The 15,012-nt window shown below is 51.5% G+C and overlaps 1 protein-coding gene across 1 annotated transcript in view; it reads right to left on the bottom strand.

The window, feature by feature from the left end:
* Positions 1-4,016: 4,016 nt before the first annotated feature.
* LOC140390342 (uncharacterized) overlaps positions 4,017-15,012 on the bottom strand; it is an 87,394-nt gene continuing 76,398 nt past the window's right edge. Inside the window, exons 10-11 of the mRNA XM_072475414.1 lie at positions 4,727-4,776; positions 4,017-4,464 (exon numbers count right to left, since the gene is read on the bottom strand). Coding sequence (XP_072331515.1) covers positions 4,434-4,464; positions 4,727-4,776 — 81 coding nt within the window. The 3' untranslated portion in view covers positions 4,017-4,433. The remainder of the gene's footprint in view (positions 4,465-4,726; positions 4,777-15,012) is intronic.

Here is a 15,012-nt window from a genome sequence, read left to right on the forward strand (position 1 = left end):
GAGAAATCATGGAGAGCATCAGCTCCATGCAGGCGGGGAAGGCACCGGGACCCGATGGGTTCCCGGCGGACTTCTACAAAAAATTTGCACCCGTCCTGGCCCGACCCATAAGGGACATGTTCGCGGACTCACTGGCAAGGGACAACCTGCCCCCCATGCTAGCACAGGCCACAGTCTCACTGATACCCAAAAAAGAGAAAGACCTGACGGAATGTGGATCATACAGACCCATTTCATTGCTGAACGTGGATGCGAAAATACTCGCAAAGGTCCTGGCCAAAAGGCTGGAGGGCTGTGTACCAGAGGTGGTCGCAGAGGACCAAACCGGCTTTGTCAAGGGTAGGCAGCTCACAGCAAACATCAGGAGGCTGCTGATCGTAATAATGACACCCCCCCCCCCCCTCGAGGAGGAGACACCAGAGGTGATCGTCTCCCTGGATGCAGAAAAGGCCTTCGGCAGAGTCGAATGGAACTACCTCCCTGAGGTACTAGAACAGTTTGGGCTAGGAGCGTCCGAACTAACACCACCAGCTCTGAATACTTCCAGATACAGAGAGGAACAAGACAGGGCTGCCCCCTGTCCCCACTCTTGTTCGCGCTAGCGATCAAACCCCTGGCGATAGCCCTGCGGGACGCGAAAAGCTGGAAGGGAATCCGGAGAGGAGACAGAGAGCACAGAGTCTCACTCTATGCAGATGACCTGCTCCTCTATGTCTCGAAACCACAGGAGGGACTGAAGGCAATACTGCAAATACGAAAGAGTTTGGAACCTTCTCGGGCTACAAACTGAACCTGGGCAAAAGCGAGGCATTCCCAGTGAGGGGGAGGGACAGAGCTGGAGGGGCTCCGTTCAAAACAGCCCTGAACAGATTCCGTTACCTGGGGATCCAGATAGCCAGAGACTGGACACAGATCCACAAGTGGAACCTGACCAGCCTGGTGGAGGAAGTAAGAAGAGACCTTCAAAGGTGGGGCTCACTCCCACTCTCCCAGGCGGGGAGAGTGCAGACGATCAAGATGAACGTACTGCCAAGGTTCCTCTTCCTGTTTAGATCCATTCCGATCTTCATCCCCAAGGCCTTTTTTCAAAACAGGACAGTCTAATCATGGTGTTTGTGTGTGGGGGTAAGAACCCGAGAATTCCCAAACTGACACTGCCAAGAAGGAAAATCAAAGGGGGCTTGGCCTTACCAAACCTACAATACTACCACTGGGCAGCAACGGCAGAAAGAGTGAGGGGATGGGTACAAGAACCAGACACAGATACGGTATAAATGGAAGAGGCATCCATTTGAGACATCTCCAAATAAAGCTCTTCCTCCGCAAAGAGACAGTAGGGTACCCCGGGGCCCCAGAAAGCACACTACTAGAGGACCTGATAGGCACAAGCAGCGAGAAGGGGGGGGGGGGGCTATATGGGAAGATATACGGACAGCTACTGGACAGAGCTGGAACACCACTGGACGGGACGAGACAAAAATGGGAGGACAAACTGGGGACAGAGGTAGGGTGGGTCTCTGGAGCGAGGCACTGAGCAGGGTGAACCCCCACCTCCTCCTGCGCAAGGCTCAGCCTAGTGCGGCTCAAAGTGGTGCACAGAGTGCACCTGACCAGAACCCGAATGAGCAGGTTCTTCCTGGAGGTGGAGGATAAATGTGAGCGGTGTCAGAGGGGCCCGGCCAACCACACCCACATGTTCTGGGCTTGCCCCAAACTTGCTGGGTTCTGGACAGGGAGCGGGGGGTGGGGGGAACAACGGGAAAGTGGTAGGAACTGTAGACCAATCTAGAGGGCAGCGAAATGTACCTAGGGTCAGTTTCACGAAGGACAAAATAAACCTCTCTGTACAATAAAGGAAATTAGCGCGGGCGAGGAAAATGTGATGCAGATATACCACTGTTTATAAATATGATAAATGCCAATAAAACGATTTTTAAAAAAACAATGAATGTACCGGGCGCGCACAGTGAAGTATAGATCCTGGGTGGTGAAGGATATTCTTGGACAGTGCCCGGTTATTCCTATCATTCACTCCTTTAGATTTTGTCTGTGCGCAATACACATCTACATGATTTTACCCGAACCGAAAGATTCAGCAGCAAACCCTCCCCCACAGGTCGGTCTGCACTCCCTGCCTGCTTGTACTGTGCCCCATACGCCAAGGTATTCCTGAATTTTTTTCACCCCGCTCCCCCAAGAGTTGACCATCGTGTTTGCAAATCTGACTGGTCACTTCTGTAGCGAAAAGCTTTGGACATGCACCTGTCAAATCCCAAATTTCTTTACCCGTCAGTCTGGCCTCAATAAAAGTCGAGATGGATTTGCAGGTACAGCATTAGTTATTTTATTTAGCTTGCAAGCTTTCCTCAATTCTCAGGAGCACAAAGCACATCCTGCTTCGTACACATCTGGAATCAAGTGAGGCTGTAGAACAAAGGAGTCTGTACTGATACATTCAAATGGCATCAAGTTTCACATACACGATGCCCATAGGTCATCCTATATCCCTCCTGACCTGTTGATATATTCTGATTGGCTCACTTCCAATCCCTTCCTCTGGCCCCTATTACCCAGCATCCTTTTCTCCTCCTTTGGTGGACACACCTCTTCCTTGCTTTGCCATGCGGTCTGAAATCCTTTGTCTGTGAACTCACCAGAATGAGACTGGCCTATCTCTACATTACAGTAACTAATATCTCTAAAGTAACTATTTTATATCACATTCGTCACACCTGTCTAGCGTCCAGTGAAAGTTCCCAAGTCAGCGAAGTGACGTCTTCTGGATGTGTGGTAACGCACCTGACTGATTTGCCTTTGAGAGAACCGTCACACGTAATGTTGCAGAATTTGCTCAACCAGCAATCGAACAAGGAAAAGCTGTGGGTGTATCTGTACGCTTGCTTAAAAACTGGTTTATTTACATGACTTTACAGACTTTATAGTGGGTCAGAGGGAAGGCACTTCTCTCTCAGAGTGAGTGACCCGTCTGCTGCCTACAGCACCGAGAACATGACTTCTTGATGTCACTCCTACATCACTCCGACATTCGGGCAGCACAGTAGCATAGTGGTTAGCACAATTGCTTCACAGCGCCAGGGTCCCAGGTTCGATTCCCGGCTTGGGTCACTGTCTGTGCGGAGTCTGCACGTTCTCCCCGTGTGCGCGTGTGTTTCCTCCGGGTGCTCCGGTTTCCTCCCACAGTCCAAAGATGTGCGGGTTAGGTGGATTGGCTATGCTAAATTGCCCTTTGTGTTCAAAATTGCCCTTAGTGTTGGGTGGGGTTACTGGGTTATGGGGATAGGATGGAGATGTGGGCCTGGGTAGGGTGCTCTTTCCAAGAGCCGGTGCAGACTCGATGGGCTGAATGGCCTCCTTCTGTGCTGTAAATTCGATATCATCATGCGCCTCACGGATTGGCATGTCCATTCTTTTACTCCACCTTCCCCCAAGTGTGCTGCCTTCTTTCTAACAACAATATGAAACTAGAAGTTTGGCTATTTACATGTTGTTTATTTTTGTAACTATGTAGTGCTACCTCCTCTTCAGCGCCGTCACTGTGTTTTGGTCAGTGGGGGTGGTATGTGGCTGATGGTTCTTAGGCAATCGGGGAACCTAATTGTTCAAACAGCAGCCCGTATGAAGACTTCAGCTGGAGAGAATCCATTGGCGTGGGGTGTGGCCCAATAATACTGCCCCAAGGCCACTGGAGGGTTTGTCTGCCATAATCTCCGCACAGTCAACAGTCGAAATCTTTCGGAAGCACCAGATGCTGATAGTGCAGAGCAGGAGGAAACATGTTTACATAGATAGATAGAATTTACAGTGCAGAAGGAGACCATTCAGCCCATCGAGTCTGCACCGGCTCTTGGAAAGAGCACCCTACCCAAGGTCAACACCCCCACCCTATCCCCATAACCCAGTAACCCCACCCAACACTAAGGGCAATTTTGGACACTAAGGGCAATTTATCATGGCCAATCCACCTAACCTGCACATCTTTGGACTATGGGAGGAAACCGGAGCACCCGGAGGAAACCCACGCACACTCGGGGAATATGTGCAGATTCTGCACAGACAGTGACCCAAGCCGGAATCGAACCTGGGACCCTGGAGCTGTGAAGCAATTGTGCTATACACAATGCTACCGTGCTCCCCACCAGTTGAGTGTGAAACCCACGTGTTGCCAGTGAATGGAGGCTGAACTTGGTATAAAATGAAGCAGAAAAAGTACATCAGGGCAAAAGCATGGTTCCTTCCTGAGAATAGTTCCGCCCTGATAGTGCATTCCCAATGCAGCGCTCCTCAATTTGGGATGCTTCCATCTCACCATTAACGGTCCTCGATTTCAGAATGCTTCCTTTCTGATTGCTTCTTCCCAAGGATAGCACCCCTGGTTTTGAGATGCTTCTTTGACGGTGATAGTATTGCTCGGTTCAACTTGATTCCTCCTCGTTAGCAGAGGCTCTACAGAGAAAAGAAAGTTCAGCAGACAGTTAGAAACACAGGAAATTCTGCATCGTTTGCCTGCCTGCTTTGAATTCAGTGGATGGGTGGGTGGGGGGGGGGGGGGTTCAGTGGAACTCCCTTGGGCAATTTGAAACTGGGCCATCCACCACATCCCCCCCGCATCCCGATCCCCACCATCCCATGGAATTGGGTGTAACAGCTTTGCTTTACTTTACAAACATACAAAAGCATAGAATAATGATCAGTTGTCAATTCGTACCTCCGAGATGTCCCGTCTCCTCCAGATACTGCTTGCAGAGGCATTCCCTCCTTCAAACATCAATAAGAAACATTATTAGTGAAATCTTTGAACATCTTCATGTCCCTGAGAAATTCAATGACCAGAAAGGCTGGGGTTCACAAAGTACATCCTTCCTATCAGAAGTTTCCAATGGATGTAAGAGGGAGTGGGTGAGGAAGGGAGCTTGTGGGAGTGACCCAGGAATACGGAGCCCAATCCAAAATCCCAATTCCAATCTCCACCCACCATTGGTTCCCAGGTAAACAACACCTTGATTTCAAAATTGTCTAAAAATTGTTAACATTTCAATAGAAATATTTCCAAAAAGAAATTCCTTATTTTAAAATCCCTCCATGCCCTTCCCAATCTCGGTAATGTCCAGCATTAGTGACCATGGCCGGAATTCTCCGGTCCTTGAGATTGATGTTTCCCACCGGTGGAATTCTTTCTGCCTCTTAGCCTCGCTTTCTTCCTTTAACACTCTTCTTAAAACCTGCCTCATGGAACAAATATCTGGTCCTGTAACCTAATATCCCGTTTTGTGCCATATCTTGTTCCGTTGCGTTTTATCCTTAGTCTTTGATGGTTTGGAGGCATCACTGGCAAGGCCAGCATTTGATGCCCTACGTTAATTCCCCTTGAATTTGCAAGACCATTTCAGGGGACAGTTCAGAGTTAAGCTCTGCACTGTGTGTCCGGAGTCACAAGTAGGCCAGACCAGGTAAGGACGGCAGATTTCATTCCCTAGAGGCATTAGTGAATCAGGTGGGTTTTAATGCTAACCAACGATAGTTTCAGGGTCACCACCACGAGACTAATTTACGTTCTCAGGCTTTTAAAAATTATTATTATTAATAATAATAATAATAATAATAATAATCTTTATTGTCACAAGTAGGCTTACATTAACACTACAATGAAGTTACTGTAAAAAGCCCCTAGTCGCCACATTCTGGTGCCTGTTCGGGTACACAGAGGGAGAATTCAGATTGTCCAATTCACCTAACGACACGTCTTTCGGGATTTGTGGGAGGAAACCGGAGCACCCGGAGGAAACCCATGCAGACACAGGGAGAACGTGCAGACTCCACACAGTGACCCAAGCCAGGAATTGAACCTGGGACCATGGTGCTGTGAAGTAACGGTGCTAACCACTGTGCTACCGTTAATTAATTAGATTTAATTTGCGGCACACACGGGCCAGGCAACAATCATAAACATAAGAACATAAGAACTAGGAGCAGGAGTAGGCCATCTGGCCCCTCGAGCCTGCTCCGCCATTCAATGAGATCATGGCTGATCTTTCGTGGACTCAGCCTCACTTTCCGGCCCGAATACCATAATCCTTAATCTCTTCATTGTTCAAAAAACTATCTATCTTTATCTTAAAAATATTTAATGAAGGAGCCTCAACTGCTTCACTGGGCAAGGAATTCCATTGATTCACAATCCTTTGGGTGAAGAAGTTCCTCCTAAACTCAGTCATAAATCTACTTCCCCTTATTTTGAGGATATGCCCCCTAGTTCTGCTTTCACCCGTCAGTGGAAACAACCTGCCCGCATCTGTCCTATCTATTCCCTTTCTAATTTTATGTGTCAAACAAGAGAGAATCTAATGTTATGGGCGAGGCTTTTCAGAACCCCAAAATGTATCATGGAGTTCAACCAACCTCCCCCTTTAATGGATTTGTTGCTTTTCCGAGCACACGGCTTTTTCCCTAGGTGTGGGATTACAATTATGGACACGTGGGTTTTTAAACACACAACAGTGTTTATTCCATGAACTCAACTTAACATCTTAAATAAACATTGGATCTCTTAACACCCCTTACTTCAAAGATAACTGAAAATATTGCAACAGTAAATAATTCCTTAAAATGTTCCTTCAAACTTCCAAGAGACTTAACACCTTTAAACAGTATCACATAAGGTTAAAGGACATATATATTTTCTGTAGAATGGCAGAGATATATTAGCTTGGGTAACTTCAGCACCTTGCTTTCTTCATGCAGCTCTCTGGAAACCCACAGACCTACCCACGCTGCTTTCTCAAACTGGCTTTCTCGCTTCAAGCAACTCACAGCAAATCAGAACTTCTCAAGCTGCTGTCTCAAACTGGCTTTCTCCTTTTAATCAGCTCACAGCAAAACAGCCAGGCACTTTTAAACTGCAAACCCAAACTGCAAAATGGCTGAACTGAGCTGAGCTCCACCCACTCTATGACATCACAGCTTTCTTAAAGGTACATTGCTTAAACATCCAGTTCTTAAAGGCACTCTCACATGACACTAACCATCGTCCTTTGACATTCAATAACATTACCATCGCTGAATACCCCATTATCAACATCCTAGGATTTACCATTGACCATAAACTGAACTGGACTAGCAATATAAATACTGTGGCTGCAAGAGCGGGTCAAAGGCTGGGAGCCCTGCAGCAAGCAACCCCAAAGCTTATCCACCATCTACAAAGCCCAAAGCAGGAGTTTGACGGAAAACTCCCCACTTCCTGCAGAAGTGCAGCTCTATCAACATTCCAGAAGCTCGACACCATCCAGGACAAGGCAGCCGGCTTGATTGGTACCACCTCCACCCCCGATACGCAGTGAGAGCAATGTGTACCATGCACTGTAGGAACTCCCTAAAGCTCCTTCGACAGCACCTTCCAAATGAGCGATTGCGACCATCCAGACGGACAAGTGCGGACCCATGGGAATGCCACCACTTATAGATTCCCACACCAAGTCACTCACCATCCTGATGTAGAAATATATCGCTGCTCCTTCACTATTGCTGGGTCAAAATCCTGGAATTCCCTCCCTAATAGCACTGTGAGTGTATCTATCCCACATGGACTGCAGTGGTTCAAGAAGGTGGCTCATCACCACCTTCCCAAGGGAACTTAGGGATGGCCTAACCAGCTGTGCTAATACTGTGATAGAATAGTTTTTGAAAACTCACCAGCTGCCCTGGTGGGATTTGAACCCCTGCCCTGAGATAATTTGCCTGTGCTTCTGAATAACTTGTCCAAGAACATGGCCACTGCCAAACTGACACCAACTTTCCTTTGACACATCTTGTGATGTTTCACCAGGTTAAAAGGCGCTACTGTGGCCATCTAAAATGGCCGCCCGCAAAGATCGATGGGAAATTTGGCCAAGCCTGAACACAGACAGGCTGCAGCCTACAAATATACAAAGCTGCAACTCAGACTTATGCAGAAACTAACACAGGAGAAAGGCCATTAAAAGGTCTTCCCGGGATGATGGGCTCCAGGCTGGAACTGATAATAAGTGGCAGACTCAGCGGCACCTGCTTTCCTTATTTGGGAAGACCTACGTGCCTCGGACACCAACGGACATGGCCGACCGGGACCCGCCCCACCATCAAGGTGTCCGCCCGAATTGGTCAGGATCGATCAGGGTGATCGAGACTCTATCGATCCATTGGACCTTCACCTGGGACCACCCAAAAAGCTAGAAGGATAAAAGGGACTGCATAGCCCAGCACTCGCTCTCACAACTGCAGCTTCGACAGCCAACAACAACAGTGAATTCATCACCAGCCAAGAAGAGGACCATCCATGGAGGGACCAGAGCCAAGGACACAGATGACCAGCTACAAGAATTCCAGCAATGCCAGACTACCAGATAAGGCCATATCTGCTCTGTACTTGCCAGTCACTGCAAGTTAAGTTAAGGTCGTTTTAAGTATATTGATTTCTAGTCCAATGAGCATCAACGTGTGATTAAGTAAAGAACCTTGGGCAGGGTTCTCCGTACCCCGACGCCAAATCGTGGCCGGTGCTGGAATGGAGAATCCTTTTCCCCACATGGAATCGGGAACGGCGCCGGTTCCCCGATTCTCCGGGCCCCCGAAATGTGGCGTACTCGGGGAGTACGCAACGCCGCGTATCCCCTACTTGTGGCCATTGCTGGAGGCCCGCCCGGCTATTCTCCGCCCCCAGCCGGCCAAAGTCCCGAAAGTGTGGACCACTCATGGTCCCACCATCCGTGATACCCGCGTGGCAGCTGCGGACTCAGTCCGCGGCCGCCATAGTCGGCGGCGGACCAATCGGAGGGCAGGGGGGCCTTATACGGACCCGGGCAATTTGTGGGCGGGCGGTGCGGATCGGGGGCACTACGTTTAGGGTCCAGCTCCGCGGTCCGAGTCCGCCATGGGGCACAGAACGGTCGCTGGAGACCATCGCCGTGCGCATACGCAGCCTCTGACCCAGAAGTGCGGGGGCTCATATCTGCAGCAAAAGCTGCTAGTTTTACGATGGTTCACTGATAGCCCCCTGCAGGGCTCTGTTGTAAAACTCCACACTTTTTATGACGGCGTCAGCACTTAATCTCCAGAACGGAGAATCCAGCCCCTCGTGTATGTAAATAAACAATTATTGTACTAAATAACTTGTGTGATCATTTGTCCACCGTATACTGGTTAAAACACACTGGTTTAGATAAAGAAAGGACAACATTACTGTGGTATTATAGGTATTACGGTACCTGACAGGCTAAAGCACCATTGGTGGAAACTGTTTGCTTTCTATTGGTAGAATGTATGATAGCTCCGCCCTGCTAGGCGGGGTATAAGAACCCGTGCCGCCCCAGCAGCCATCATTCTGTACCTGAGCTGCTGGGGGAAACATCTAGCTTATTAAAGCCTTCAGTTGGACTACAACCTCGCTTTAGTGGTCATTGATGGTGCATCAACTACATAAATAGAAGTTCTCAATGTTGTTAATTCTGACCATCTATACAGATGGGGCTGAAATTTCTGGCCCTTCCCACTAGCGGGAACATCCAGCCCCGTCGAGGGTGACCACACGCGGTGGGTTCCCTGGCCGCGCGGCTGGCGAACAGCAGAAAACGGCGTAGACATCGGCAGGACCGGAAAATCCCGCCACCGGCCAACGTCGAGCCGTCTCTGCCGCCGGAAAACATGCTGCGGGAGTGGAGGAATATTTATCAGCGCTTCCATTTATCAGCTTTTTTCCCAAGGTCCCACTCTTTCTCCTCATTTCCTGACGATAGATAATAGTACTTTTATTGGAAATATTCACCCGCGATTCATTTCAGATTGCACCATTAGGGGTTTCTCGCACTATATTTTTAAGCTCATTTAGTGAGACACATGTGCTGGAGTGACAGAAAGAAAAATCAATAGGAAATGGCTCTGAAAACTTATCCAAATAAGTATAGATCAAATTGTAGTGTGCAAGATTATGAGGGGCATGGATAGTGTGGACAGGGAGCAGCTGTTCCCTCCATTTATTTTTAATATTTCCAATTAAGCGACAATTTAGCATGGCCAATCGGCGCAGAAGACAAACAAGACGGTTCGCCAGCGGTCAGGTCCGGATCCTTCTGACCCCCTGACCCTGACTGACCCAGTGCCCCTGGCTACTGACTCGGGTGCAGCCGTTATGCCTCATCATCACCCAGCAACACCCGCAACCCGGTGACATAGCGGCATTGGATGACATTTCTGCGCAGGTCCCTGTAGGTGGCGGTAGTGAGGTGCACGACCTTGAACCAGAGGGTGCTCTGTCCCAGCCACAAATTCTGGAGAGAAGCATTGAGGGAGTCAGCCTGGAGGAGCCTCCAGAGACAGAGGTCTCCCCGGTGTGTGACCCTCTCCCCCCGCAAATGGCGTCACTCCAGGTTCATTCCCATAGATGTCACGCCCAGTCCCCGAAAGAAAAGAGGCGGGGGATACTGAGGAAATCCCAGCAGCTGCCACTGCCTGCCAAGCAGGAAGCTTCCGGGTCGGATAGGACCCGAGGGGGCCCGTTCCACCCAGTACAATTTAGCACCCTTGACTTGTTCAATTTCTCAGGGGAGGGGGTGGGCGGTAACTGCCTCCTTCTTGGGTTCTAAGCGGATTATGGTTTGGAAGACTCTCTGTCCCAACCCACGTCTTCGGGCGCCTCTCCCACTATCCCGGAGCTGTTTCCGGAGGTGTTTACGGGCCTTCCGCTGACCAGGCGACGGGGGCGGAGCAGGGATCTGCACCACCGCCTCCCGCTGGCCCGGGACCCTGGGAGGAGCCTGATGAGATCCCGCCTGTTGACGATCACGGTGGCGGGATCAAGGCAGGCCCTGGGTTGGTTGGTGGGCCCGTGTCGCCCGCCACACTCAGTGTGGTGGAGGACTCGGGCCCGGAGGGCGACTGTCCGAAGGCTGACAGCCACCCAGTGTCGGGAGGGCAGGGTGCACGAGACGCTCTGTAGCGGGGTGAGGGTCTCCTCGTGCCTGACACTGTGTCGCTCCTCACCCCCTCTGGGGGACTCCCAGAATCCGGCACATCATAATTGAAGGTTCTTTTGTTTTTCTGCCTCTGTAGATAGTTCAGGCCGTGCCCTATCGGGCCCCCCTCCACCAACACCCTGACTCCCTCCCTCCCCACCACTCTCCTTTCCCCTCTCTCACCCCCCCCTCCCCTTCCTTTCCCTTCTGTTGGTACAGAGGCGAGGGAATCTGGTCTCTCCAGCGCAAAGTTTAGTGCTTGTACCGTTTGTTTTTTGTAGAAACGTGTTGTGAACTGTTTTAATAATCAGAGTATCCTACCCCCCACCCCTCCTCATACGTTGTGTAGCCATGTAAAATGGCTAACTCCCGATTAGAATGGCCAAACCCCGATTTAAACTGGCGAACGGAAGAGGCTGATGGGAAAATCAGCCAACAGGACTCAAACAGACAGCTGCAGGTAAAACAGTGTATTCGCCTCTGGGGTAGCCAGACCGAATCGATACCTGCAGCCATCAACATAACAACACCCCAGCTATCTGCATATTAATCAGCAATCCCCGGGGACAATTGATACAAAATAGACACACAAAGCCAACCCAGACCTTTCAGCGCCAGCAGGAGCTGACACAAAGAGAGGTAAACGACCACCCCTCGGTCAAGGAATCGCTCCAGTATTGGAGAATATCGAACCAAGTGATTGCGACCAAGTCCAATCACTTGGAACCAGGTACAAGGTCCGCCCCGAGAGGGGGGAAGCCCCCGGGGACTATAAGAATAGGGGCCAAGTTCAAATCGACCCTTCTTCTCCTCCCGGCTGCACCCTTCTTCTCCTCTCCGCACACTTCAAGACCCTTCTGCAGAGAACGTAAGTTTTACTCCAACGATCGCTACAAGATGGGCACTCCTGACTATCGACCTGTACCAGCTTTTGAATCCCGCAGGCTCAGAACCCAGTCGAAAGGCCATTCGTTTCCCTGACCTGGTGGGCCATTTCCAAAGTTAAGTATTGGCCTGTTAGTTGTAGGAAGTAGCTTAGAAGTAGAATTAATGACTTCCGGGTGCGGCTATGCAGAGCTAGGTCGCATATTCGGTAGCTCCCGCTTGGAACGGACTTTTGGGCTCTTTTGCAGGGCCCCCACGGCATTTGTTTGACATTTCCCGGTGTGGCAAGAGGACTGCAACACTCCCCTGACGGTGTCCCCCAGGAGTGTTGTGTCTTTTGGCTACCAGACCCGGCAGAAAGAGTAAAAGATTTGGCTGCAACAGGATAAACAGGGCCTCTTCCAGCAAGCAGGCGAGGGAAGGGCAAGCTTAAAGCTGCAAACTGACCTGAGGGCCTGTATCAAAGGTGAATTCTAGCAGCAGAGGGAACAACTGTGAAAAGATCTCACCAAGGCCACTGAAGAAGCGGGGACGAGGCTTCCGGTGGCAGCCATGGAGGAATAGGTCGCGCATTCGGCAGCTCCCGTCTGGAACGGACTCTTAGACCTTTTTCAGGAGTTTCCACAGACATTTTGGGGCAGATTGGTGAAGCGAACACTACCAAAAGGATTCCCCCTCGAGACTTCCGGTTGCGGCTATGCGGAGCTAAGTCGCACATTCGGCAGCTCCCGCAAAAACTGACTTTTAGGCGCTTTTCAGGGCCCCCAAGGGCACTTTTTCGACGTTTCCCGGTGTGGGAAGGAGTTAATAATTGCTCCCCGTCAGTATATGGCTTTAACTAGGAGCGGGGTGACAAAAAAGGTGGTGGTGGACCAGAAGAAGGGAGGGAAGAAGGACAAAATGGCGGCGGGCGGAGACCAGACAGCGTGGAGGCAGTGGGCGGAGGAGCAACAGGAGGGTATCCAGCGTTGCCTCAGAGAGATTAAAACGGACCTGCTAGAGCCGATGAAGGCTTCTATTGATAAGCTGCTGGAGACACAGACGGCCCAGGGGGTGGCGATCTGAGAGGCTCGACAAAAGATCTCTGACAATGAGGACGAGATCTTAGTCTTATAAAGGTGGAGGCGCACGAGGTGCTCCACAAGAAATGGCAGGAGCGGTTCGAGGAGATGGAGAATCGGTCGAGGCGGAAGAATCTGCGGATTCTGGGCCTCCCGGAGGGGCTGGAGGGGCCGGACGTGGGGGCCTATGTGGTCACCATGTTAAACTCGCGGATGGGAGCGGGGTCCTTCCAGGGGCTCCTGGAACTGGAAGGGGTCCATAGAGTGTTGGCGAGGCGGCCCAAGGCTAACGAGCCTCCACGGGCGGTGCTGGTGCGGTTTCATCGGTTCGTCGATCGGGAGTGTGCGCTCAGGTGGGCCAAGAAGGAGAGGAGCAACAGGTGGGAGAACGTGGAGTTCGGATATATCAGGACTGGAGTGCGGAGGTGGGGAAGAGGAGGGCCGGGTACAATCGAGGGAAGGCGGTGCTGCACAGGAAGGAGGTGAAGTTTGGCATTTTGCAGCTGGCGCGACTGTGGGTTACCTACAAGGACCGGCACCATTATTTTGAGTCTCCGGAGGAGGCGTGGGCCTTTGTTCAGGCCGAGAAGCTGGACACAGGCTGAGGGTCAGGATGGGCGATTGGGGACTGCGGTGGATATGTTATGCCTATTTTTGGTTCGGGGGGGGGGCCTTTACATTGTTTTGGGTTTCTTTTTCTCTGTGTTTTCTCTTTCGGGTTGGGGAGGGTGGATGGGGCGGGTTGGGCACTGTTTTGGTTGGTGGCGGGGCCTGGTAGGTGGAGAGCGCGGGATTTTTCCCGCGCCGAAGACTGGGGGGGGGGGGCGGGGAAGCGAGGATTGTTTCCCGCGCTTAGAATGGAGGGGGAGAGCCTGTGAATGGGGAGCGGGAGAGGAGGGTGTGCCACACAATGGGAGGAGTCGAAGGGTAGGCGGGAGTGGTCGGGGTCAGCAGGAGTCAGCTGACTTGCAGAAGTGCAATGGGGGGAGTAAACCAGCTAGGATGGGTCCTAGCCGGTGGTGGTGTGGGGGGGGGGGGGGGGGGGGGGGGGGGAGGAGGATCGAGTTGCTGCTGCTAAGATCAAGGAGGAGCTGGAGCGAGTGGGGTGGGTCGAGACGGGGGTATGCCGCTGTGGGGAACGGGCCGGGTGTGGGGTGCGAGTGCGTGGCTGGCCGAGGTAGCCCCCTGATCCGGCTGATAACCTGGAATGTAAGGGGACTGAATGGGCCGGTTAAGCGGGCCCGCGTGTTCGCGCACCTGAAGGGGCTCAAGGCGGATGTGGTTATGCTCCAGGAGACACACCTGAAGGTGGCAGACCAGGTAAGACTGAGGAAAGGGTGGGTAGGTCAGGTGTTTCACTCGGGGCTAGATGCCAAAAATCGAGGGGTGGCGATCTTGGTGGGAAAGAAGGTGTTATTCGAGGCGTCGAGCATTGTGGCAGATAATGGCGGTAGGTACATAATGGTAAGTGGTAAGTTGCAGGGAGAGAGGGTGGTACTGGTCAATGTGTATGCTCCGAACTGGGACGATGCGGGTTTTATGCGGCGTATGTTGGGTCGGATCCCAGATTTGCAAGTGGAGGGCCTGATAATGGGGGGAGACTTTAACACGGTGTTGGATCCGGCACTGGATCGCTCCAGGTCTAGGACGAGTAGGAAGCCGGCGGCGGCTAGAGTGTTGAGGGGATTTATGGACCAAATGGGAGTAGTGGCCCCTTGGAGATTTGCAAGGCCGGGGGCGAGGGAATTTTCATTCTTCTCAAATGTCCATAAGGCTTATTCTCGAATCGACTTTTTCATTTTGAGTAGGGCGCTGATAGCGAGAGTAGAGGATACCGAGTATTCGGCAATAGCCATTTCGGACCACGCCCCGCATTGGGTGGACTTGGAGATGGGGGAGGAGAGGGACCAGGGACCGCTGTGGCGCTTGGCGGTGGGGCTGTTGGCAGACGAGGAGGTGAGCGAGCGGGTCCGAGGAAGTATAGAGAGGTACTTGGAGACCAACGACAACGGGGAGGTCCGAGTGGGGATGGTATGGGAGGCACTGAAGGCGGTGGTGAGGGG

This window comes from Scyliorhinus torazame, chromosome 14 (assembly GCF_047496885.1).
Source record: "Scyliorhinus torazame isolate Kashiwa2021f chromosome 14, sScyTor2.1, whole genome shotgun sequence".
Classification (NCBI taxonomy): domain Eukaryota; kingdom Metazoa; phylum Chordata; class Chondrichthyes; order Carcharhiniformes; family Scyliorhinidae; genus Scyliorhinus; species Scyliorhinus torazame.